The following is a 24,954-nucleotide window of genomic DNA, read 5'->3' as shown; positions in this document are numbered from 1 at the left end:
CCATATTATGAAATTAATACGTGAAACCAGGTCATACTGAAAATACACTTTGGATTTAAAAGCCATTAAGACTTTAAATATTTGTGAGCTTTAAAAGGATTTATATGCGTATTTGGATTTGTTTTGTGTTTCCAATGAACATATGAATAGACCTTAAAGCTGACACCAACATTTATAGGCAAACTAAATGTATTTATTTATTTATTTATTTATTGACTAACTGACAGAATGTCCAACTGACTGATTTATTTATCGTTGTTTTCGTTATCTTTCTCATGAGAATACGCCTGGCTTATCCGTTGTTGTTGTTGTTGTTTTTTTTTTTTTTTTTTTTTTTGCATATTGCAATTGAAAAAAGGTAATGAAAGCTTATATTCAGTTATATTCAGTTTCTTTCTTTCTCTCTCTCTCTCTCAAAATTTTTTTTAAAAATAAAATTTTATATATATATATATATACATATATGTGACCCTGGACCACAAAACCAGTCATAAGGGTCAATTTTTTTAAATTAAAATTTATACATCATCAGCCAAGATGATGTATATTTGGCCAAGATACAACTGTTTGAATATATGGAATCTGAGGGTGCAAAAAAATCTAAATATTGAGAAAATCACCTTTAAAGTGCCCAAATGAAGTTCTTAGCAATGCATATTACTAATCAAAAATTAAGTTTTGATATATTTACAGTACGAATTTTACTAAATATCTTAATGGAACATGATTTTTACTTAATTTCCTAATATTTTTTGGCATAAAAGAAAAATCAATAATTTTGACCCATACAATGTATTTTTGGCTATTGCTATAAATATACCCCAGCGACTTAAGACTGGTTTTGTGGTCCAGGGTCACACACACACACATATATATATATATATATATATATATATATATATGTGTGTGTGTGTGTGTGTGTGTGTGTGTGTGTGTGTGTATGTAGGCCTATATCTTATATATTTTAATAAACATTTAATAAAAAGACTTGTTATTCATCAGCTATTAATATCAGAACTATTCTTTACTAAAATGTAAAATGACATCCTTTCTGTAAGTACTTGTATTATGTACATTTATTATGTGTAGGCAATATAAAGACACACACATACAGTATATTTTGAAAATATTTACATGTATTTACATGTATATATTTATATTCATATAATTTATATTATCTATAAGTATGAGTGCTGTCAAACAATTAATCATGATTAATTGCATCCAAAATAAGTTTTTGTTTACATATATGTGCATACTATATATGTTTTGTATGCATATATAAACACATGCATCTAGTATATATTTTGAAAATATTTACATGTATTTTATGTGTATATTTATATTAATATAATTGATATATATATAAATATTTTAATTGAAAATGCATGCATGTGTGTGTATTTAAAAACATAATATATATACACAGTACATACATATGTAAACAAAAACTTTTATTTTGGATGCTATTAATCGTTTGACAGCGCTAATTTGCAGACATTTTGTCTCTTTGAACATTTAAATCTCCATATAATTTACTTTTGGAAATATTTTGAGGGGAATTACAAATATATGCCTGCGTAATATCTAAGTCAAAAATGAATGGAAAAAAGTCAATGAAATTCATGGGAGTCAAAGTGTATTGTCTTGATTCATCAAATCCAGAACACGTTCACAGTTCCCCCCCTGTAGTTTGGTATGACACAGGCGTTCCAGGCTTTGCAGAGATCCAGCACGACCGAGCGACGCCAGCAGCGACACGACAGGCGCAGAAATCATGGACGCTCCGCACCACACCGCCCCTCTCTGAGCTCTTCACTGTCCTCACGCCCGTGGTGCTGAAATCCGCCTCGACCCGACAGCAATGTAACGGCAATGAGACAAAGACACCGGCAGCCCAACGAACAGACCGATAATGGACGATGATTTGTTTCAGTTAAGACAGCTCCCGTGAGTCTCCTTTTCATCCTGTTTCTTTCATCCGCACACGACCTGAGCCATCACGCAAACACTCTCTTCCGTTCATTTAAGCCCTTTTACTGATCTACAGCTACTAGAATGTGCCGCACACAATGTGACATTGATATTCGTGCAATTCATGTGAAAAATCACTGCTTACATAATGGCTGTTGTAGATGCGGATGTATAAGGATATTTGCAAAGGTGCATGTTTGATAAACAGACCAAGTAGGCTAGACTAAACTAACAGGTTATTTATGTTTTAAAGCAGTTGCGTTGTGTTGCACAGACTATTTTCATCGTCCGTTGATTGATTTGCATTATACATGACGATTCCATTGAATAACACAACGGTTATTTGTATGTTTAGGTTTTTAATGTGCTATAGACAGTCATTCTGCTCACAGATAAAACGTTATTCAAATAGTTTAACACAATAACATTTTGACTGGCCTAATAGGAAAAGGTTGAATCCTGTTTGTGACTTTTTAAATTGTTCATTTAAAATGAGTTTTAAATTATTTCTGTGACAGGGCTTCTTAACCCAGGGTTAAATACAGTGCTGAGACCTTAAAATTATAAATCAAAATGTTGCTCAACCCAGGGATTATATTTTTTTAATTTATTTATTTATTTTTTTGCCCAAGGTTAAGAACTCTTTTAATTTTACAATAAAACAAAATAAATAAATAAAATAAAAAGAGCAGTCACTGGTTGCCTAACAATTATAATATATATTTTATTTTTTAACTTAAAAAAAAACAACAATTTAAATTATATTGTAAAGGTGCATATATAGTCCTGTTTAATGTAATATTATTTTCATCTTGAAATAATATTTTATTTTTATTGTAAATTATATATGTAATTAATACTTTGTGCTTCAGTTTCTATTTTTCAATATTTACAGTAAAATTTCACCTTGTTAAATTACATTTACATGTCTGTTAAATCTAATATAATTTAAACTGTATATGGTAAAATAATTTTTTATTATAACATTTTTACTTTCTTTTTCTGTTAAATTTACAAGTTTTTTTATTTTTACTGACTTAACAACTTCCCAAAATGTTTTTCCCCACATTGTTGCACTTGTTGTGTTCCCAAAAATTGCTTATAGAGTTCTGCTTGTCAAATCAATATTTTTATTAACATTTTATTTCATTTAGCACAGGTTTTGTAATTCTTTTTGGAAATTATTTCTTCTACGCTACCAGTCAAAAGTTTTTGAACGGTAAGATTTTTAATGTTTTTTAAAAGAAGTCTCTTCTGCTCACCAAGCCTGCCAAGGTACAGCAAAAACAGTAAAATTTATAATGCAACAAAAGATTTCTATTTTTTTAATTAAACAATAATTATAATAAAAAATGTTTTTTGAGTAGAGAATCAGAATATTAGAATGATTTCTGAAGCATCATGTGACTGGAGTAATGATGCTAAAAATTCAGCTTTGAAATCACTGGAATGAATTACATTTTAAAATATATTCAAATAGAAAACAGTTATCTTAAATAGTAAAAATATTTCAAAATGTTACAGTTTTTCTGTACTTTGGATTAAATGAACACAGGCTTGGTGAGCAAAAAAGACTTATTAAAAAAAACACATTAAAAATCCTACTTTCTAAGAGGCTAAAAAAGCCATCTCTCCCGAGTTTTCTGCAACCATGATGCGCGCGCATCCCGAATGTTTACAAACAAATAATTGGTCTATTCGCACCTCTTCCGTGACTTCCGGGTTCAACCGCTCTATCAGTCATCACTTAACAAGCCCATAGGTGCGCTTGTCAAAATGATGATTCGTCAGTTTCAGTTAGTCCCACTCTCATTTATGTTTACGATGTAAGGACATAATAGTAAAATACACGTGTTTGAAAATAGTGTTGAATTTGACAATAGTGAAGCTAACCTCAGTCTTGTAAAAAATATTGGACATCCCAAATGAAACTTGTGTAGTGTGTGTAAAGCATCATATTAACAAAGGCACAGTCTTTGAGCCGCTAAATAGATGCGTCCTAGAAAGAAACATAAACGTTGTGCTGTTCTCCACAACAAATTGCATATTTGCAGCTGCGCATATTTCTGCGGTCTTCGTTTAACATTACTCTCTTTTGAATGCGATCTGTCAGAGACACTTTATTATGAGATAATCTTCCAAGCCCCGTCATCTCAGACTAAGGTAATACTTTACAATAAACTTTAATTAACGTTAGGTATTCATTAACTAACATTAACAATGAGAAATACATTTGTTACAGTAGTAATTCATCTTTGTTAAGGTTAGTTAATAGCCCAGTGTTAAGTTAAATCCCTTTAAATTTTACAATAAAACAAAATAAATAAAATAAAAGAGCAGTCACTGGTTGCCTAACTATTATAATATATATTTTATTTTTTTACTTACCAAAACAATTTAAATTCTACTGTAAAGGTGCATATATAGTACTGTTTAATGTAATATTAATTTCATCATGAAAAGTACATATTTTATTTTTATTGTAAATTACATATATGTAATTAATACTCTATTTTTCAACATTAACAGTAAAATTACATGTTGTTAAATTACATTTACATGTATGTTAAATCTAATATAATTTAAACTGTATGTGGTAAAATAAAATTTGTATTGTAACATTTTTACTTTCTTTTTCTGTTAAATTTACAAGCTTTTTAAAATGTTTACTGACTTAACAACTTCCCAAAATATTTTTGGAAATTAAAAAAAGTTTATGAACAGTAAGATTTTTAATGTTTTTTAAAGAAGTCTCTTCTGCTCACTAAGCATGCCAAGGTACAATAAAATAGTAAATTTTGAAATATTTGTAGTATTTAAAAAAACTGTTTGAAAATATTTTAAAATTTAATATTTTCCCGTGATCAAAGCTATATTTTTAGCATCATTACTCCAGTCTTCAGAGAAATCATAGAAATTAATACTTTTATTTAGCAAGGATGCTTTAAATTGATCCAAAGTTCATCTTTGTTAAGGTTAGTTAATAAAAATGCAACTTTTTGTTAGCTCAGGTATGAATGTTAACAGAACAGATAACCTTTAATTTTAATAATGTATTAGTAAATGTTGAAATTAAAATGAAAAGCTTTAGAAGGGTTGTGCATTGTATATTTCTGCTGTATTTTCAGTTGGCAATTTGATATAAAGTTTTCATACGCTACACCTGGCCCACTCGGTTTTATGTAGGCCCACCCATTTAAACATTTCTGGCCTCGCCCCTGGTGTAGGTCGGACTGATCTGAGCATATGCATCTCAAAATTTTCCACAAATAATGCATTTTTTCACTAAAAAAACTGGGATTAAATAAAACAAGTTGACAAAAAGATTAAATCAAAGATAATAAAGCGTAATGGGAGATTTACAAGCAATTTTTGACATAGAAAACCAAATTGGATAAAGGATTTTCAGCTTAGCACAAAGTACATGACTGTTTTAAATGGAATGAGGTCAGTCATGAACAGCAAAACATCTTGATGATTGATCACCCATAGCATCAGTGGCATCTTAACAATACAGTGCAAGTTACAAACAAATGGAAAGGTGTCCTTGTGTGTCATTGATCATCTGTGTTGCAGTAAAGGTCTTTCCACTGATGCATGTAAGAGTTTTGAAAAAAAACTGCCTGCTTATGCTGATGTTATTCCTGTGCTGCTGATGCTTGGCAGTAGGCCCAGTCGCCATCTAATGGAGTGCAGAAATCATAATGGCAGCGCTCTTAATTGTTGATGTAGAGCTTGCTTTAGCTAGGCTTTGGTCTTTTCTATTTCTAGTCAAAAACACCCTTCACTCTTAGCATTTTCTGTATGTTTACAGGAGCTCAGTTCTGTTCTGTCATTAAAGCCATTCCTAATTTCAGATGATTTATGATCTTCATCCAAGTTTCTGTTTTTTTTTTTTTGAATGCTCCCAGAGAAGCGTTTGTCTCTGCTGAATGTGGAGAGGTCATCTGTTTAATTACACTGCCTGTCTGCTCATGAAAGCTTTATTGCTCATAGTGTCGCTGTGAGCACTGCAATTACAGTAATTAAACCATGGGATATCTGTGTGCTCCTCTTATTTACTGCTCCCTGATCCAATCTGTCTTTATAGCTGTGAGGATATTTGTGAAGTAAAATCCCCCCGACTACGGCTAGAGCATCTGTTACTGTTTTCTTTAAACAGCAGTTTTCATTCAGTGAGAAGATGCCTGTCATCAGGTTGCCCCATAAAGGCTGTCGGTTGTGAGTCACAGTTTCGAACATCCCTCCGCTGTCTCTTCGCACATCTACACACCATGCTGGCTTTCTCTTGTGCTTTCTTTCCAGGCATTGCACAAACAGGAAGCTCTCTCATCACCTTGGTAACAGCCTCTTATTATGTGCATCATTCTGTCCTGCATATTGCAGCTGTATTCCACGTACAGATGCTTGTTCTGCCAAATGATTTGTTTTGGCCAGCCACATTACAATAAAGAGCATAAAATTTGATGTGTGGTGTGTGGGCTGCTGCTATATTATGCATAGGCATTGCTAAACCTGTGGTTAAGCTGTCAGGCATCTTAAATCTGTGATTGTATGATCTTCATGTTTTCCGAAAACAGGCGCAGTGGAAAGATACAGAGCATATTTCATTCTGAATCCTTTGTCAGTGGGTCGGAGCCATTCATATACAGTACTAAAGAAATGTGTTGATCTGAATTGATTCTGTACTGATTCTGTTTTTTCTCTCTGACAGAGTGGTGAAATTTCGACGTACAGGTGAAAGTACTCGCTCAGAGGATGAGTGCGGCGGCAGGGAAGAGGTTTTGCACGTGGAGGGAGGACGGACGGATATGGAGTCTGTTTCCCTGGCCGATGGTGCTCCGGTCCCTCGGGAATTTGCCAACCCCACTGATGGTATGATTAGCTAATTAATATAGCTCACCAGTTACATTTGTGCTTAGAAATGGTGTTTATTTTCTTTCTAAATGTGTTTTTTTTTTCTGGAATATTTCATGGACATTTTCAGCCAGGGTTGATATTTTTAATCTAAATTTGTAATGGGTTAAATTTAATATATTCATTTATAAGATTAAAACATGTTTTATTTAAAAATGTGTTTTTTACAAATATTGGAAAACTTAAATGAAAATTAGAAATGCAGCTAACTGAATTAAAATAAGTTTAAAGTGCCAGATTTACCAAACAGGGCAAATCAGCGTTAAAGTAAAAGTCCATAAAAGCGCAGATGGGAGGGGGAAATTCTGCGTGTGATTTACTGACAAGGCACACAAACTACAAGAAGCACACAACAAAATTACTGAAAATAATACAGAAATAAGAGCTAATAATGACATAAAGTACACTTGAGCATGTTTAAAGGGATAGTTCACCCAGAAATGAAAATTCTGTCATTAATTACTCACTTATTGTTGAATGTAGTCATTATTTTTGTTTTCTTTGTGCACATAAAGTATTCTTGTAGCTTCGTAAAATTAAGGTTGAACCACTGATGTCACATGGACTATTTTAACGATTTTACTACCTTTCTGGGCCTTGAATGTGGTAGTTGTATTGCTTTCTATAGTCGGAGTCAGAAAGCTTTTGATTTTTCAAAAATATCTTAATTTGTGTTCTGAATATAAACAAAGGTCTTACAGGTTAGGAACGACATGAGTTTGTAATTAATGACAAATTTTTCAGTTTTGGGTGAACTATCCCTTTAAATGCAAACGTCTTGTCTATGATCTCTGAAAATATCTTGGCAAAGTTCACTTGTTTAGTGCAGAAAAATAGCAATTTATTGCAGCAACGGAAATTACTGTTTTTCTCTTATGTTAAAAACGTGCTGCGGAGGTGCTTTATCTGAACACCACAAAAACAGTTAACCTATTAGGATAAACCACGTAACTTATTTAATAAAGGTGTATCAGTCGGCACCGACATTCAGCGTTGTTGCGCTACAGGAGTCCCGAGTTTGAATCCTGGCTTTGCTTCCTGTCCTGTGTGATCTGTCCTCTAACAGTAAAGGCAAAAAGGCCAAAAATAAATCTTAAAACATAAAAAATAAAGGTGTATCAATGCAAATTCACCAGTCCTGTGTAAACTATGGCATGCAGAGTTTTTTTTTTTAATTTTTATATTGTGAGATGGCGGAGCACAACAACACAGTCTGAAGTACTGTAGCTACTCACTTAAACGATCTTACTTGTCTCAATCTCCTCAATCTTGGTGATGTCAGTGCCCTAAACAATGTTAATAATGGACTATTTCACATCCAGAGATGAAGGATCGGATGATGAAGTTACTAAATAGGATTTGTGTAATGATGCAGTATAGTGCTCTGACAGACAGCTCTCGTTAAACCCGTGAAGTAAAACCCATCTCACTTTAAACCCGTTTTTCTCAAAATTCCATTCCTGAAAATCATAGCTATCAGCCAACTTAAGATAGCCTTAACTTAAGAACTTAAGAAACCTAAAAAAGGTAAAATTTCACCATGTGTTGGGTTTTCTTAGATCGCATCACATATGTTGCTCTTTCAACAGATACCTTCATGGTGGAGGATGCAGTGGAAGCTATTGGCTTTGGGACATTTCAGTGGAAACTGTCCATCCTGACTGGACTTTCATGGGTAACAAAACTTAAATGAAAAGCACAGAGGGAATAACTGTTATGTCCTCACAACACTGTATACTTACAATAAATTGACCTTGGGTTCAAGAAAGACACTGTATAAATTAAACATTTTGTTTATATTAATATTATTCAAATGAACACAATATTGTTTTATGAGCTGTACATCTTTAGGAGTAGGAGTATTTGCTGTATTTGTTTCCGTATTGCCGATGGTTGTGTTTGTGTGCAGATGGCCGACGCCATGGAGATGATGATTCTTAGTATATTGGCCCCTCAACTGCACTGTGAGTGGGCACTGCCCAGCTGGGAGGTGGCACTGCTAACTTCGGTACCGTACACTACTCCTTGAGTCAATAATGACTCCCCTCATGCTTTTTTAGACCGGTTTGGCAGTAGGATTGGTCTTCTTGTTCCTGCATCAGCTGTTCCTAAACGTGTCCGCCTGAATAACCACGTTGATGCATATGTAATGAATAACCAAGTTTCTCCCCTTCTCTGAAACAGGTAGTATTCATTGGAATGATGATCAGTTCTTCATTATGGGGAAACATATCTGATAAATATGGGAGAAAAACAGTGAGTGTGTTTATAAATGAAAAAGGAGTATATGCATGTTCAAGGGCACAAATGTTATTTTTAATCTCACTGTACACCAGCGGGGAATGATTAGAGCTCTGTGTGTGTGTTTGTGGTAGGGTTTGAAGATGAGTGCATTATGGACCCTGTTTTATGGCCTACTCAGTGCATTTGCACCTATATATGGATGGATCCTGTTCCTCAGAGCTCTGGTGGGCTTCGGGATTGGAGGGGCTCCACAATCGTAAGTGTGACATGGATCTAAATACATAAACAACCGTTCAGAAGTTTGGGATCGGTACAGTACCAAAGCTATATTTATTTAATCAAAAATAGAGTAAAGCAGCAAATCTGTGCAATATTTTTACAATTCAAAATAACTCTTTTCTATTTTAAAGGGGTCATCGGATGCCCATTTTCCACAAGTTGATATGATTCTTTAGGGTCTTAATGAAAAGTCTATAATATACTTTGGTTAAAAATTCTGAGTGGTAGTGTAAAACAACACCCTTTTTACCTTGTCAAAATCAGCTCTGCAAAAATCATCCCATTCTGGTCATTGCTTTAAATGCAAATGAGCTCTGCTTGCCCCGCCCCTCTCTTCTCTCTGTGGAGTGACAAGCCTGTTTACTTTAGCTGCATTTAGCCGTTAAACTTGCTAACTAGCAAGTTATTAAGAAAAATGATCACAAAGATTCATAAAAAAAACCCCTTATACTCACTTCTGTAAGTGAAGCTGGATCATGAATGATTCGTGTGAACATAGACGGATATATGTAGATCGGGAGGCGCATTCCATTCACAAACGAACGTAATCCACAGCATCTTCAGCGGCTCAGATGTCGGGAGTAAATGACGGCCACTATGTTCATTATTACATCCAGCAACACAACACCTCAATCACTCAACCGGAGATATTCTTGTCTAACTTACATCCCTGCTCCGGCATCGAAATAATGGAGGTCTGATTGTTACAGCTGATCTGAGGTAAGACACTCATGTCAATCAACTATCATGGAAGCAACCTCTGTGGGTGTGACGGCACACCGACAGGCATCTGAGAATGGCTCGATTTGAAAAAGGGGATATTATTTTTACAGATTAATTAAAAATATTATTATAATGATATTATATTTTTATTAATTAAAAATATAATATCATTATAGGGTAGATTTGTACATACACTGCCAACACACATTAATGTTCAAACAAAATGTAAAAGTGGACTTTGCATCCGATGACCCCTTTAATATGTTTTAAAATAAAAGCTGAATTTCCTTCATTCATTACTTCAGTCTTTAGTGTCACATGATCCTCATCATTCTGATTTGTTGATTTAGTTCTTAAATCATTTTTTGCAATTATCAGTATTGAAAACACTTTTGCTGATTAATAGTTTTGTGGGAACTGTGGTTTGAATTGATAGATTTCTTTTTTTTTTTTTTAGGAAAAACTAAATTACATAAATTATTTGAAATTACTTTTGTGAAACAATAAAATTAAAAGTCAAATAAAAACTCATTTTATTGATTTTAATGACCCAAAACTTTTGAATGGTACTGTATAAACATTTAGTGAACTATGATTAGAAGATTCGCTAGATTTGCTTTTCTTTTTGTTTTTCTAACATTTAAGATTCTTAAGATTCTTTTTCTACAGTGTTATTTTTAATGTTAACTGGAATTTGCTACTATACAACAATATCATTAAAGGAGATGTTCACTTCCAGAATGAAAATTTCCTGATAATGTACTCACACCCATGTCATTCAAGATGTTCATGTCTTTCTTTCTTCAGTCGAAAGGAAATTAAGGTTTTTAAGTAAAACATTTAAGGATCTTTCTTCATATAGTGGACTTCAGTGGTGGCCAACTGGTTGAAGGTCCAAATTGCAGTTTCAATGCAGCTTCAAAGGGTTCTACACAATCCCAGCTAAGGAATAAGGGTCTTATCTAGCGAAACGATCAGTCATTTTCTAAGAAAAATACAAATTTATATACTTTTTAACCACAAATGCTTGCGTGTTTACAAAGTGAACGTGCAATTGAAACTGCAGTTTGGACCTTCAACCAGTTGGCCACCATTGAAGTCCACTATATGGAGAAAAATCCTGGAATGATTTTCTCAGAAACCTTAATTTCTTTGCAACTGAAGAAAGAAAGACATGAACTTCTTGGATGACTTGGGGGTCAATTATCAGGAAATTTTTATTCTGGAGGTAAACTTCTCTTTTAAATAATTAGAGACTTACAGCAAACTTTTGGTCTTTCCTTTAAGAGTAACATTGTATGCTGAGTTTCTCCCAATGCGGTCCAGAGCCACTTGCATTCTGTTGATAGAGGTAATGCTCTATTCTTTTCTTTAGATACAGATAGCATAGGCCTGATTAAACTGGCCTAGATATAAGTTGAACCAAAACATAACTTGGATAGCTTGTGGATTTAAGTCTGTTTGAAATCTCTTCCCCTCTGATCTGCTGTAGATATTCTGGGCTTTGGGTACAGTATTTGAAGTGCTGCTGGCTATTTTGGTGATGCCAACTTTGGGCTGGCGCTGGCTGCTGGCCCTCTCCACCATTCCACTCTTCATTTTTGCTTTTCTTTGCTTTGTAAGTATGAAGTTCTTCAATATCGGTTTGTTCTTTCTCTCAGAGCTAGGTGTGAATAGACCAAGTCAGTTTTTTATGTGATGTGAGCAATATATTGTCTAAAAAGTAGAGTAAGCAGAATATCAAATGCACATCAACAGTGGCTGCCGGAGAGTGCTCGTTACGACGTCCTGACGGGAAATCAGGAGAAGGCTTTAAACACACTCAAACGCATTGCCGCAGAGAATAATGTCCCCATGCCTCTGGGAAAACTCATAGTGGCCAGACAGGTAAAGTAATATTTAAATATACTTGTGTATGTTACTGTATTTATATAATTTATTGCATAAATGGCTTTCTTTACTTAGTCTTAATTTCTTGGAAAATGGTTAAAACACTTCCTATAAAACAATAGTGTTAAATCTGCATTAATGTATGAATGTTTTCATGCAGAAATTATGATTCATTAATGTGTTTGTACTTAAAATTATTCAAACTTTATATAAAAAAGAACCAACTTAAACCACATATTTGTTTTGTCTATGCATTAACTAACATTATTATTCACCCTGAAAAATGGTTTCATGGTCTCTGCAAATATGTGAAAAATATATTATAAGTATATAATAAAATAATATATTAATTCACAGTATTTATTCTCTCTCTTTCTCCCTTAACCATTTTATCTTATCTATTTATTTATTTAAATTTTATCTCTCCTTATTTTGGGTATAATTGTATATAATTTGGGTATAATTTTTCTGTGTTCAGGAGGACAGGGGAAAAATCCAAGATCTTTTCTCTCCACACTTCCGTTGGACCACTATTCTGCTCTGGTTCATATGGTAAGATAGTCCTCAAAATTCTTATTGATTACTGTGTGAACAATCATTCAATCACATGTAGATGTCTACTGCTAAACCTATTTTTTGTCACATCTCACTCTCATTGTTTTGTTCTTGCTCCTTTCATTCATATTCTTTTTGTGTGTGTGTGCGCGCTTTCTGTTCCAGGTTCTCTAATGCATTCTCATATTATGGTGTGGTTTTGCTGACCACTGAGCTTTTCCAGGAGGGAGGCGCCTGTGGTGGTGAGTGAAAGCTATTGTGTATTTAAAAATGGACTGGAGCATACTGAGAATGTAAGGGATATGTATACTGTAGTAACCTATATACAGCCTAGTGTTTTTTTAAATAGTATGTAAACCAGTGTGTTTAAAGAAGAAGTCTACTTCCAAAACAAAGATTCACATATAATGTACTCACCCCCTTGTCATCCAGGATGTTCATGTCTTTCTTTCTTCAGTTGTAAAGAAATTATGGTTTGAGAAAAACATTTCAGCATTTTTCTCCATGTAATGGACTGATATGGTGCCTCGATTTGCACCAAAATGCAACGATCCCAGCCGAGAAAGAAGGGTCTTATCTAGCGAAACGATTGGTTATTTTCATTAAAAAAATACAGTTTATATATTTTTTAATGTCAAACGCTCATGGACTGTTTTTTTTTTGGTTCATGACAGTTAGGGTCCATCTCATGTTCTCCCTCAACTTCAAAATCATCCTATATCGCTGTTTTACCTTTTTTGTTAACGGTGTTTGATCTTCTTTGCGTGTTCACTTTGCAAAGACTGGGTCGGTACTTCTGCAGCGATGTGGGATGATTTTGAAATGATTTTTGAAGTTGAGGGAGAAAATACGATTGGAGATTTTCGACATACCCTAACTGTCTTGAGTCAGAATACACTGAGTTCAGGGAGAGCAAGACATAATGAGCGTTTGAGATTAAAAAAAATTTAAATTGTATTTTTTTAATGAAAATAACCAGTCGTTTCGCTAGATAAGACCCTTTTTTTCTCAGCTAGACTCATTTAAAACCACATTTGGGATCGTTTGAAGCTACATTTAAACTGCATTTTGGAAGTTCAATATCAGGGTGAGTACATTATATGTCAATCTTTGTTTTGGAAGTGGACCTCTCCTTTAATATCATTTCAAACTATTGAGTAGTAGAAAGCTAACCATACACAGCAAATGTATTGTGTGCATATTTTGGTCGTCTGCCTCCCCCTAGAGGCGAAGGGCAGTAAAATGGAGCCAGGTTGCAGTTTGGAGTGCAAATATCTGAATTCAGATGATTACAAAGATCTTCTGTGGACCACACTTTCTGAGTTCCCAGGTATACATTTGAATTATGAACACCATTAAAGGAATAGTTAATCCAAAAATGAAAATTTACTCACTCTCAGGCCATCCAAGTTAGAGGGAGAATTTAAATGTAGATAAGTTTGTTTCTTTATCCCATTCAGTGAATGGGTGCCATCAGAATGAGAGTTGAAACAGCGGATAAAAGCATCACAATAATCCACAAGTAATCCACATGATTCAAGTTCATCTTGTGAATTAAAAAACATATCCATCATTAAGACATTTTTAACTTTAAACAGTTGCTTCCGGCTAATATGTAAGTCCTCTATCCATAATATTGAATTGATTTCTCCTGGGAAAATGTCATCTTGCCTGAATCAGGAGAGAAATATGCACAGATAAAGCACCGTTAACTTTCTAAACAAATGTTAGTAGATTTTGAGTCACGTGGATTACTTGTTTTTATCAGCTGTTTGAACTCTCATTCTGATGGCACCCATTTACTGCAGAGGATTCATTGGTGAGCAAGTGATGCAATGCTATATTATTTTGAATCTGTTGATTCTGTTCCAGTGAAGAAAGAACTCGTCTATATTTTGAAGTAAAGCATTTTTTGGACGAACTATTCCATAACATCTCATTTTGAAATAATGTCTGACCGGCAAAAGAAAATGTGACAAATGTATTGGTTGATTTATCACAGGCCTGCTGGTGACCCTGTGGGCAATTGATCGATTAGGAAGGAGGAAGACTATGGCACTGTGTTTCTTTGTCTTCTCCCTCTGCATTGTGCCGCTCTATGCCTGTGTGGGAAGGTTAGAAAACACATGCATTGACATTTTTCTAGGCTTTACAAGCCTGTGTTAATCTCATATGTAAGCATACTGTGAATAACTACATTTCCTATTGCAGGACTTCTTTGACAGTATTTATATTCATTGCGAGGGCTTTCATCGCTGGAGGTTTCCAGGCTGCATATGTGTACACCCCTGAGGTGAGAACTCCTTTTCAAATCATTTCAGTTGATATACAGTGGTTTTTGAATTCATACCCCTTTTTTTCTTTCATGTTTTGTTATGTTGCAGCCTTGTTAAACTGCTTTAAATTACTTTTTTTCCACATCAGTTTACACTTCATATAAACCATAATGACAAGGCAAAAAAATGTTTTTTTACATCTTTGCAAACTTGTTAATAATAAAAACTGAAATGGTTCTGTTGCATAAGCATTCAAACCCTTATCTGGGACATTTGAAATTTAGCTCAGGAGCATTCATATTGCTTGTACATGTTACTACACTTGGAGTGAGGTTAGTCTGTAGCAAATTCAATGAATGAGTATGATTTGGAAAGGCACACACCTCTCAATAAAAGGTCTAACAGATGAAAATGCATATCAAAGCACAAACCCAGCCCTGAGGTCAAAAGAACTGTCTGTAGGGCTCAGAGACAGGATTGTGACAAGGCACAGATCTGGAAGAGAGTTCAGAAAAATTCTGCTGCATTGAAGATTCACAGAAGCATGTACTCTCCATTACCCTTAATGGAAGAAGTTTGAAACAACCTGGACTCTGAGAGCTGGCCTCCTGGCCAAACTGAGCAATTGATGGAGAAGGGCTTTGGTTACAGTGGTCTCCAAGAACCTGATGGTCGCTCTAGTTGAGCTCCATGATCATACGTGGAGATAGGAGAAACCTACAGGACAAACATCACTGCAATTCTCCACCAATCTGGGCTTTATAGTGGTGTGGCAAGACTCAATCCTCTCCTCAGTGAAGACACATGAAAACACACTTGGAATTTGAAATAAAGCACCTAAAGGATCCTCAGACTGTGAAAAAAAAGACTCTCTGGTCAGATGAACCTTAATTCCAAGCATCATGTTTGAAGAAACCTGAAGAGTAACATCCAAAACGTAAGGTGTGCTGGTAGCAGCTTTGTGCTGTAAAGGTGTTTCAACTAAATACTGAGTTAAGGGTGTGAATACTTATGCATTGTACTTATTTCAGTGTTTTATTTTTATTACATTTACAAAGTTGTAACAGTTTTGTTTTTGCTTTGTCATTATGGTGTATGGAGTGTAGATTGATTGTTTAAAAAAGTCATTTAAAGCAGTTTAACATAAGGCAGCAAGATGACAAAACGTGAAAAAATGAAGGGGTATGAATACTTTTGCAAGGCACTGTGCAATTATTTTCTGGAAGAACTGAGGCTCAAAGGGAAGCACTATTCTTCTTTGCCCTGTCAAAGGAATATGTAATAGAAACACAGAAAAATTTGACACTAAGTAGATAAAGCCTGTAGACTGTCAGTGTAGTGTTAAATGTTTTGCTCAAGGCAACAGCTGTGCTGGAAAAGGATTTTGACCTTGCGCTTTTGGGAAGCGTCTAGTTTCTGGCTCACTCCCACCACTTGGCAGCCATTGCAACAGTTCACCTGATATGAAACAGGCCATTTTGTCATCCTGAATTACTGGAGTTCATCTCCAGATACAGGATTGGAGGGTTGAATATTACTCAAAGTGTCTGTAGGTTGTCTTTGTTGCTAATGTCATTGAGGTCATTTTACTGCACACCATAGTTACTTAAGAACAGAATTACTGACTGAATATTATCTAAAGGAGTGAGGCAGTTTTCCTAACTACATTAATCTTTGTCTGTGATGTTTAACTGGTTTTGAAAGTGTTTACAGCATAACAGCATGCTGAAGAAACTTTAGTAGAGTAATAGATGTAGGTCCATTCACTAACCACCCTGTGGTTAAGTAATAGTTCAATGTTCAATGAGAGGATCATGGTTATAAATCACTCAAAGTCTCTCTGTGTCTTTTGCAGGTGTATCCTACAGCAACGAGGGCACTGGGTTTGGGCACCAGTAGTGGGATGGCTCGGGTTGGAGCTCTCATCACACCATTTGTGGCACAGGTGTGGACACAATAACTAGAAAATAATAAAAGACATTCAGAGTTATGTAAATATCCTAACCCTAACAGACATGTCAGATTTTGCTCCCAACGTGACGTGGTAAGGGGATCTTATTATAATGTTACCGCCCCATAATCTGCACGTTTTCACCTACGGCACCGTCATTTTATTTTGCAAGTGACAACGGTGTACCAATTCAAACGGCATGGCGAAAGTACAAGCAAAGCATGCTAACTGTTCTGCCGTTGACTGCACAGACAAGCACAGAACACTATTTAGAGTCCCAGCGCAGTGGATTTATTGATCTATTTACTGTATAGTGTACTGCTGCCACACAGATCTAAAATAAACATGTGATTTCTTTCCCAGCTGTTTACCTTCACAGACATAACTGACTGTTTTTGTAACTTGTGTGTATTTGCCAGTTTAAGCGCAACAAGACATGAAAGAGAACAGCACAATAATTTCAGCACAATAGACATGATAATTAAAACCAAACAGATGTTTTTTAGCATCCGAGGTACGAGCTATAAAGGCACAGTCCTATTCTGGAAAAGGGGGGGGGGGCAGCAGCTCATTTGCATTTAAAGAGACGTGTGAAAACAGCGTTTCTGCTTCCTCTCAAAATGGGCATTTTCAAAATGATATAATAAATGATCTGTGGGGTACTTGGAGCTGAAACCTCACAGACACATTCTGGGGACGCCTGAGGCAAAAAAGGTCTCTCATATTCTATCCATCTCTGCTTCCTTCCTTTAGGTGATGCTGGAGTCTTCTGTGTACCTGACTCTGTCAGTATACTGTTGCTGCTGTTTGCTGGCTGCTATTGCTTCCTGTGCCCTGCCAATAGAGACCACAGGACGAGGCCTGCAGGAGTCTAGTCACAGAGAGTGGGGTCAGGAGATGATGGGACGGGCCTCAGACCACAGCCCTGGAGGGATTCCACATTCCAGCTCTGGATCACAGGACTAAAACACCACATGTAGGTTTGGAGAGACTTTATAGAAGAAACTGTTCTTAGATGGAAGTGGGGAATCTTTTCTGTAAAAAAAAGCAATGTGTGTCCACAAAGAAATAGCAGATTTAATTATTTTAAGAACTCTTGGTTTAGATTTAAATCAGTCCATTATGACACATTCCACCACTAAAGGTTGCAAGGTTTCTTTTTATGAACCTCTGTACTAGAGAATTGGAGTGGAATAGATTCCCATCACATAATACTCCACTTCTGCCGCATTCCTAAGAACAGGGAATGGGTTGAAAATGGATCTAAAATATTTAGATCCATGAAAATATGGATCTAAAATATGACAAATTGCATTATGCAGTTTAACACATGAAAATCACTCTCATATGTTCAAAGGATCTAAAGGGCATTTGAACAATGAAAGATTTGAACCTGTTTTGAAGCTAAAAGATAGCACAAGAGTATGTGTGTTTTGACAGGGAATAGAAAGAGAATTTGTTTTGTTTTATTTATTTATTTATTTATTTATTTATTTTAAGAGGGCCTTATACTTCACTCCCAGCATTCCTTTGGGAAAGTCATGACACTGACTTTTATCTGTTTATTGAAGCAAAGACAGGATGCTGCTATAAATCAGACATTGCACCAGTTTGTGGTCTGTTATCTTGCTTTTGAACCATTTACCACACTTTAATCTGGTTAAATGTTATCCATTCATAGTTTTAGACCATCACTGACACCAGTGGCGTATCTAGTGGACACCAAAGTCTTCATTTCGCACCACTCAGCACTTGAGAGCACTTCTCTTCGTCCTCTCACTGGCTGCCAACTGCAATCACTCATGTAAAGTGTATAAACTCCAGTTGATCCCTTATAATCAGGCATATCAAAGGTTATTGGATTCTTATTATCTTAAAATACAGCTCAATAACAATAAAACAATAGCAAGTGGCTTTCATCAGAACAGGTCTGTAGGTCAAATATATTTTATTATTGTCTGTTCTAGCACATCATTCCGAGCACATTTTTCAATCAATGGCTTGCATCAAAACACACAACTTGAACATTTAGCAACAATCTTTGTTTTTTCAGCTCGACTGCTCAATGCTTTATTCGGTTATTTGTATTTCTGCCTTTTCAACCGTACAGTGGGTATGTGTGTGGCATGATGGGAAGTGTGCAGTTGTTCCTGTGAGTGCAGAGAGTTGCCTGCCTTTTGCGATTTAGTGCCGCGTTTTGTGTCTGTGTGCACAGATCTCTTGCCACTGCACTGGATGTACATGTATGATAACAATAAACTATGCTTAAAAAAAAAAAAGAAAGTGAGTTCATGTATCTTTATTATAAATTAGTGGAGATGAATGTAGAGAAATGTATTTAATTCTGGAGATTCATTATTTCATGGATTCAGTATGACAACAGTAATTAGATTAATGAGAATAAAATTGATACAAAGGCCCAGAGCTTTTAGAGACGTGATTTAGAGAGTGCCAGCAGGCCTTTCTGCTCCAGGATCTGTCCAAAGAGATGAGCAGCTTCCTCAGCACATCCACGATGGATGGTCAGTCCAAAACCTCCATGTCCGTAGTTATGAATGACCTGAGGTGAATAAAAACAACATGGTGTGTGAATTTGTGAAGCCCTAAAGGGACATGATGATGGAAAAATATGAGATGAAAGAAAAACTGACAAAATCATTTACTTGGAACACTTTCACATTAACTTGCAAGTTAAAGTTCCCTTGTGAAACTGTGCACCATGTCTACACTTGCAATACTTTTACGTTCACTAGCAAAACTTTTATGTTCTCTTGCAAATCTTTTGCATTCACTTGTAGAAGTACCGTGTTCCCCCGAGAAACTACCAGAAATATTATTTTTTTCCAATAGCATGCCCATTTAGGGGCTCTGTATTAATCATACATTATCTTTGTTATTTATAGCAATCTTTTTTCAGCAATCTTTTGTAATGGTCATTCTATGAGCTCACCTCAAATGAGATTGGTCCAGATCGTATGGTCTCTCTTTCCAGTCTAACTTTGCTGCGTGTGGGCCTGAGACCAGTCCAGTCTTCTACTATCCGTGCATGCTAGAAAGAAAAAAGGAGATCCAATCCACTCATGCTACTCAAACAAACACTAATTTTGCAAGACTAAAATGTCTGAAACTACCTGTAGACTGGGCTCAAGCTTGCAGGCAGCTTCCCAGATTCCTTTATGGTCAACAGAACTGTTCTGCAGATTCCAGTTTCCTACTTGAAAACTCCACCCACAGTGACTGAACGACTCCTGCAGAAACCAAATTACCCGAGGTAATGTACTTCAGTGCTAAGACAAGACTGCATTGCACCTCATTATAAATACAAGTAAACAATAAGCAACAATGTTTGTGTTATTACACGTTATTTAGCTATTATATATTATCACAGTATTTATTCATATTTTAAATTAGTTTTTATTTTATATTTTCAGTTTTAATTGTAGTTTAAGTTTTACCAGTGTACCTTTATTTTAGTTAGTTGCCAGTGCAACATTTCTAATATTTCAGGGTTTTTTTTCAATAGAGTGAACTGTCACTATGAAAAGGCTTACCCAGGAATTATGTATGGTGAGTTATAGACTCCTGCTGAGGTATCATGAGTGAGGATCCAGTGTTTCAACCAGGGAGCATCTACCTGTTGATATAAAAAGCATGAGATCAAAACAGTTTCATGCAAAAGCTTTAAGTCTGACTGACTTTTATCCACTAAATCTCACCTTAATAATCTGTCCTCTGCCTGGCTTGAGTTCAGAATCAGGCTGGAGGTCTCCTGATCGGACACCGGAGCAGTTGATGATAACATCAGCACCACTGTCTGCCAACTGGAGCCCATTTTTAAGGTCATTACTTTTTTTTTTTTTTTTTTTTTTTAACAGAAGCAGAATCTCAACATTAAGCCAGTTAGAGTTAGTGAACCTGCTTTTATTATGTTACAATTAGTATCAGTTAACCAGATGGTACACTTTTCTTATATTAACAATAAAGTTAAAATGTACACTACCATTCAAAAGTAAAAATTTTTTTTAATGTTTAAAGGGGTCATCGGATGTCCATTTTCCACAAGTTAATATGATTCGTTACGGTCATAATGAGAAGTCTATAACATACTTTGCTAAAAATTTCTTAGTGGTAGTGTAAAAACACACTTTTTACCTTGTCAGAATCAGCTCTGCAGACATCAAATGGTTTTGTTGCATTTTCCTTTAAATGCTAATGAGCTCTGCTCACCCCGCCTCTCTCTTCTGTTGGCTGACAAGCCGTTCTGTTTACTTTAGCTGCAAAACTTGCTAACTATCACATTATTAAGAAAGGCGACTTGCAAAGATGCATTGAAAAAAAAAAAAAAAAAAAAAGATCACGAACAATTTGCGTGAACATTGACACATTTATGTAGATCACCGGGCACATTTGCTTTAAAAACTTAAGTAATGTTAATCCTCTCTGTCTTTAGCGGCTCAGATGTTGGGAGTAAATGACGACTGCTATGAACATTATAACATCCAACAACAAAACACCTCAATCGCTCAATCGGAGACAATTGTCCCCTGCACCGGAGTTGAAACAATGGTGGTCAGACTGTTACAGCTCATCGGGGTGGGTCTAAGGTAAGACGGCCGTGTCAATCAACTATCATGGGAGTGGCCTTGGTTGGTGTGACATCACACAGACAAGACACTGAGAATGGCTTGATTTGAAAATCGGGATATTATTTAGAAAGACTAAAAAAATACCACTGGATGGATTTTTATCATTATAGGGTGGTTGTGTACACATACATTTATGTTTAAACAACATGTAAAAGTGAGTTTTGCATCAGAGGACCCCTTTAAGACTCTTATGCTCTTAAGGCTGCATTTAGAATATAGTAATATTGTACAATTTTAAGTAACAATATTGGTTTTGTAGTATTATTACAGAACAATTGTTTATAGATATTTTAACTATTTAAAGACATGTAATTTATGTAACATAATGTAATTTATTCCTGTGATGGCAAAGCTCAATTTTCAGGAGCCATTACTCATGATCCTTCAGAAATCATTCTAATATGCTAATTTTACATTTCTTTATTTACATTATTAATGTTGAAGGGAGTTGTTCTGCTTAATATTTTTGTGGTCAGGATTCTATGATGAATAGAAAGTTCTAAAGAACAGCATTTATTTGAAATATAATTATTTTGTTACATTGTATATGTTTTAACTTTCACTTTAATGTTTTCTTGGTGATTTCTACTGACCCCACACTTTTAAATGATAGTGTAAATTTTAAGATTAATTTTAAATTGATTTTAAAAATGTTAAATTAGTTTTTAAAAGATACATGAAAATGAAAAAGGAATTGCTCAGACCTCTTTAAATGAACCAATCTTTCTCTGATAAAACTTGACCTTTCTTTGCCTTAACCTGCAGAAAACAGAAATTTGACCAATGTGTCAAAGATAGTGTTAATCATTGTTAGACCAGAAAAGAGTCACACTGTAAATGCGTAACATTCACAACAGATTTTACATAATTATGTAAATGAACAATGGTTATTCTAATGCATATGCAGTAAAACAAAAGAATTAGAACATTCATGTAAAAATTGGACACACACATATATCCATGATGTGTAGACACATAATATACTTAAGTCTATAAATCTAAAATATCACTTATTCATTTTAAGTGGAAATGCTTTTTTTTTTCTTTTATTTTATGTAACTATTTCTATGCTTAAATTATAAAATATTTTGATATTTTGATTCAGATTACAGAGAACTGCACTGTTACATTCTGTTTCATTCTAATTTTGGTTACTGATTAGATAAGACTCTCTCACCAGTCCATGAGCCAGGGTAGGTATGTTTTTCCTTCAATCATGAGAGCTGTGTTGAACCACCCAAAACTGAAATAATAGAGAGAAAAAAGAGAAAAGTGGCACAAACATTACATTCACAAATCTAATGTATGATCCAATACTACTTTAATTCATTAAACTTAATTCAAAACTAAAATAATAACTACAGTCACCAAAGATTTAAAAAAAAAAAAAAAAAAAGAATTATGATTAAGTCTTCAGCATCAAATTATAGAAATAACTTGTGATGAGATGCAGTGATAAGTACCTGTATCCTGGGAACATGTCTAGTTCACGTTTAGTCAACTGGCGAAAACCCAACACAGCATCTTTAAATGATGGGTCCTGTTTGAGGGGGGCATAGAGACTTCAGTCATTTGCACAGATCTATCTTGGGTCAGTGAGATGGGTCAGTTATTTTCACTCTAATTTTATACTGATCTTAACTCATGCCAGAGAGAGGGGCCTCAACAGTTTAAAGTGGATGTTCAGGTCTTTTGATTCTGACCAGTTCTTTTTTGTTCAGCTGTACAATAAGGTTCATTATGCTCTGTTCTGTCATTTCAGACATGTCCTCACTGGCACAGTGCAAGAACATTATTCAGCGTAGAAGTATGTTTCATATTATGGTCAAGGGTCCACAGGCAGAGACCAAATTGTGAAATCATTTACTTGACAATATACTTTGTGTCAGAGCTTGCAGTTTATTATTTACCATTGTGTAGATAATATGGAATGCAAAGATAATGTTCTCACCAGCATGGGTTCAGTGCACAGATTGTAACCAGACTGAAGGAAGATTCCCATTTTAACTGAATCTGGAGAGTTGAGGCAACTTAGTAGATAGTCAAATGTCTCTTTATTCCATTTACTGAGAAAGAATAAAAAACACATAAGGATGTGCTTCATTTCAAGGGCATTTTATGCCATGCACAAAGATTCAGAAGCTCACGTTTCTTGCACATTCCCCTTGTCATAGAGATATGGCTGCCATAGTCCAGCTGCCCCGTCACTGGTGGTGAGTGGAGTGAAGACATCAGCATACACCTCTATGGTGAGGGGGGTGACCCTGCCGTGGAAGTGCTGGTAGATGCTCTGAGCGGTGGAGAGACCAATGACCCCTGCTCCAATGATGCACACCCTCATGTCTGAAGAAGGCCATAATAGGGTGAATACCTCTTTTTTTTTAATGTTTTAATAATGACATACTGTATGGTCTCAAGTTTTTGATGTTTTCTTTATATATATAAGTAAAACGTAAATGCATGTACAAATATTAATGCAGGGTTTTAAAAAATATTGCAAACTGTTGAGCAAACTTTAATTTTTTTTGAATAACCCAAATGCATAATGTCCATAAAAACCATTTTCATGCAAATGTGGATAAGATTAATGTTCAATGGCAACTAATAAGCTTAGAGAGCTTGAGTTCTTCTTATTAGCTGAATTCTTGTGAGCTTTTACTTTTTTCTTCTGTATAATTTAATTATAATGCATTGCATGTCATTGAAAAGATGGAAATAATCCATATGTGACCGTGGACCACAAAACAGTCTTAAATAGCACGGGTATATTTGCAGCAATAGCCAAAAATACACTGTATGGGTCAAAACTATTATTTTTCTTTTATGCTAAAAATCATTAGGATATTAAGAAAAGATCCTGTTCCATGAAGATATTTTGTACATTTCCTACCGTAAGTATATCAAAACGTAATTCTTGATTAGTATTTGAAGAACTGCATTGAAAGAACAGTTTTGTTTTATTTTATTTTATTTTATTTTATTTTATTTTTCCGATTCCCTCAGATTCCAGATTTTTAAATAGTTGTATCTCGGCCAAATATTGTCCTATCCTAACAAACCATATATCAGTGGTTATTTATTTATCTTTCAGATGATGTATAAATTTGAATTTCAAAAAATGTACCCTTATGAATGGTTTTGTGGTCCAGAGTCACATATTGTACATTTGTGCATTCGTTAGATTTACTTTATATTTTGTAAAAGAACAACTTACTTACCAGAGTTTTTTTCGTCTTGCTACCTCCAGAAAAAAAAAAAAAACGCGTCGTCCTAAACACGTTCTTATCTTATGTCTTGCAAGAACAGCCGTAAGCAATGTAATGACAGGTCGCAAAACTTACAAATTAACTTTTTCCCATTATGTAACGTCATCTGTGACGTTGAGGTGGCGCTATTCGTGTTGTTCTATTCAGTAAATGTTCAGTATGGGCTGGATACTGAATACATGTCTTATTTTATAACTAGTAAAAAAAAAAAATTTACTATGCTAGTACGCTGT

At 35.0% G+C, this 24,954-nt stretch overlaps 2 protein-coding genes across 2 annotated transcripts; one reads left to right on the top strand and one right to left on the bottom strand.

Moving 5' to 3' along the window:
- The first annotated feature begins 1,520 nt into the window (after positions 1-1,520).
- On the top strand, positions 1,521-19,092 carry svopa (SV2 related protein a). Its single transcript, XM_051109598.1, has 16 exons — positions 1,521-1,950; positions 6,689-6,849; positions 8,481-8,566; positions 8,801-8,899; positions 9,076-9,147; positions 9,267-9,391; positions 11,425-11,488; positions 11,630-11,755; positions 11,896-12,024; positions 12,506-12,579; positions 12,748-12,824; positions 13,808-13,912; positions 14,585-14,696; positions 14,794-14,875; positions 16,714-16,803; positions 17,563-19,092. The coding sequence occupies exons 1-16, from the start codon at positions 1,916-1,918 to the stop codon at positions 17,773-17,775; spliced, it is 1,650 nt and encodes a 549-aa protein (XP_050965555.1). The 5' UTR covers positions 1,521-1,915; the 3' UTR covers positions 17,776-19,092.
- On the bottom strand, positions 19,075-24,813 carry LOC127165224 (D-amino-acid oxidase-like). The gene is given in 12 exon segments (XM_051109600.1): positions 19,075-19,369; positions 19,760-19,858; positions 19,941-20,032; positions 20,035-20,057; positions 20,361-20,443; positions 20,526-20,630; positions 22,160-22,214; positions 22,633-22,698; positions 22,919-22,995; positions 23,407-23,521; positions 23,603-23,798; positions 24,674-24,813. Coding segments are annotated over 11 exon segments (1,041 nt in total). The 5' UTR covers positions 23,797-23,798; positions 24,674-24,813; the 3' UTR covers positions 19,075-19,237.
- Between the last annotated feature and the right edge of the window lie 141 nt (positions 24,814-24,954).

Source organism: Labeo rohita, chromosome 5, assembly GCF_022985175.1.
Source record: "Labeo rohita strain BAU-BD-2019 chromosome 5, IGBB_LRoh.1.0, whole genome shotgun sequence".
Taxonomy (NCBI): Eukaryota; Metazoa; Chordata; class Actinopteri; order Cypriniformes; family Cyprinidae; genus Labeo; species Labeo rohita.
Note: the sequence above shows the minus strand (reverse complement) of the source record. Positions and strands in the feature narration are given on the sequence as shown.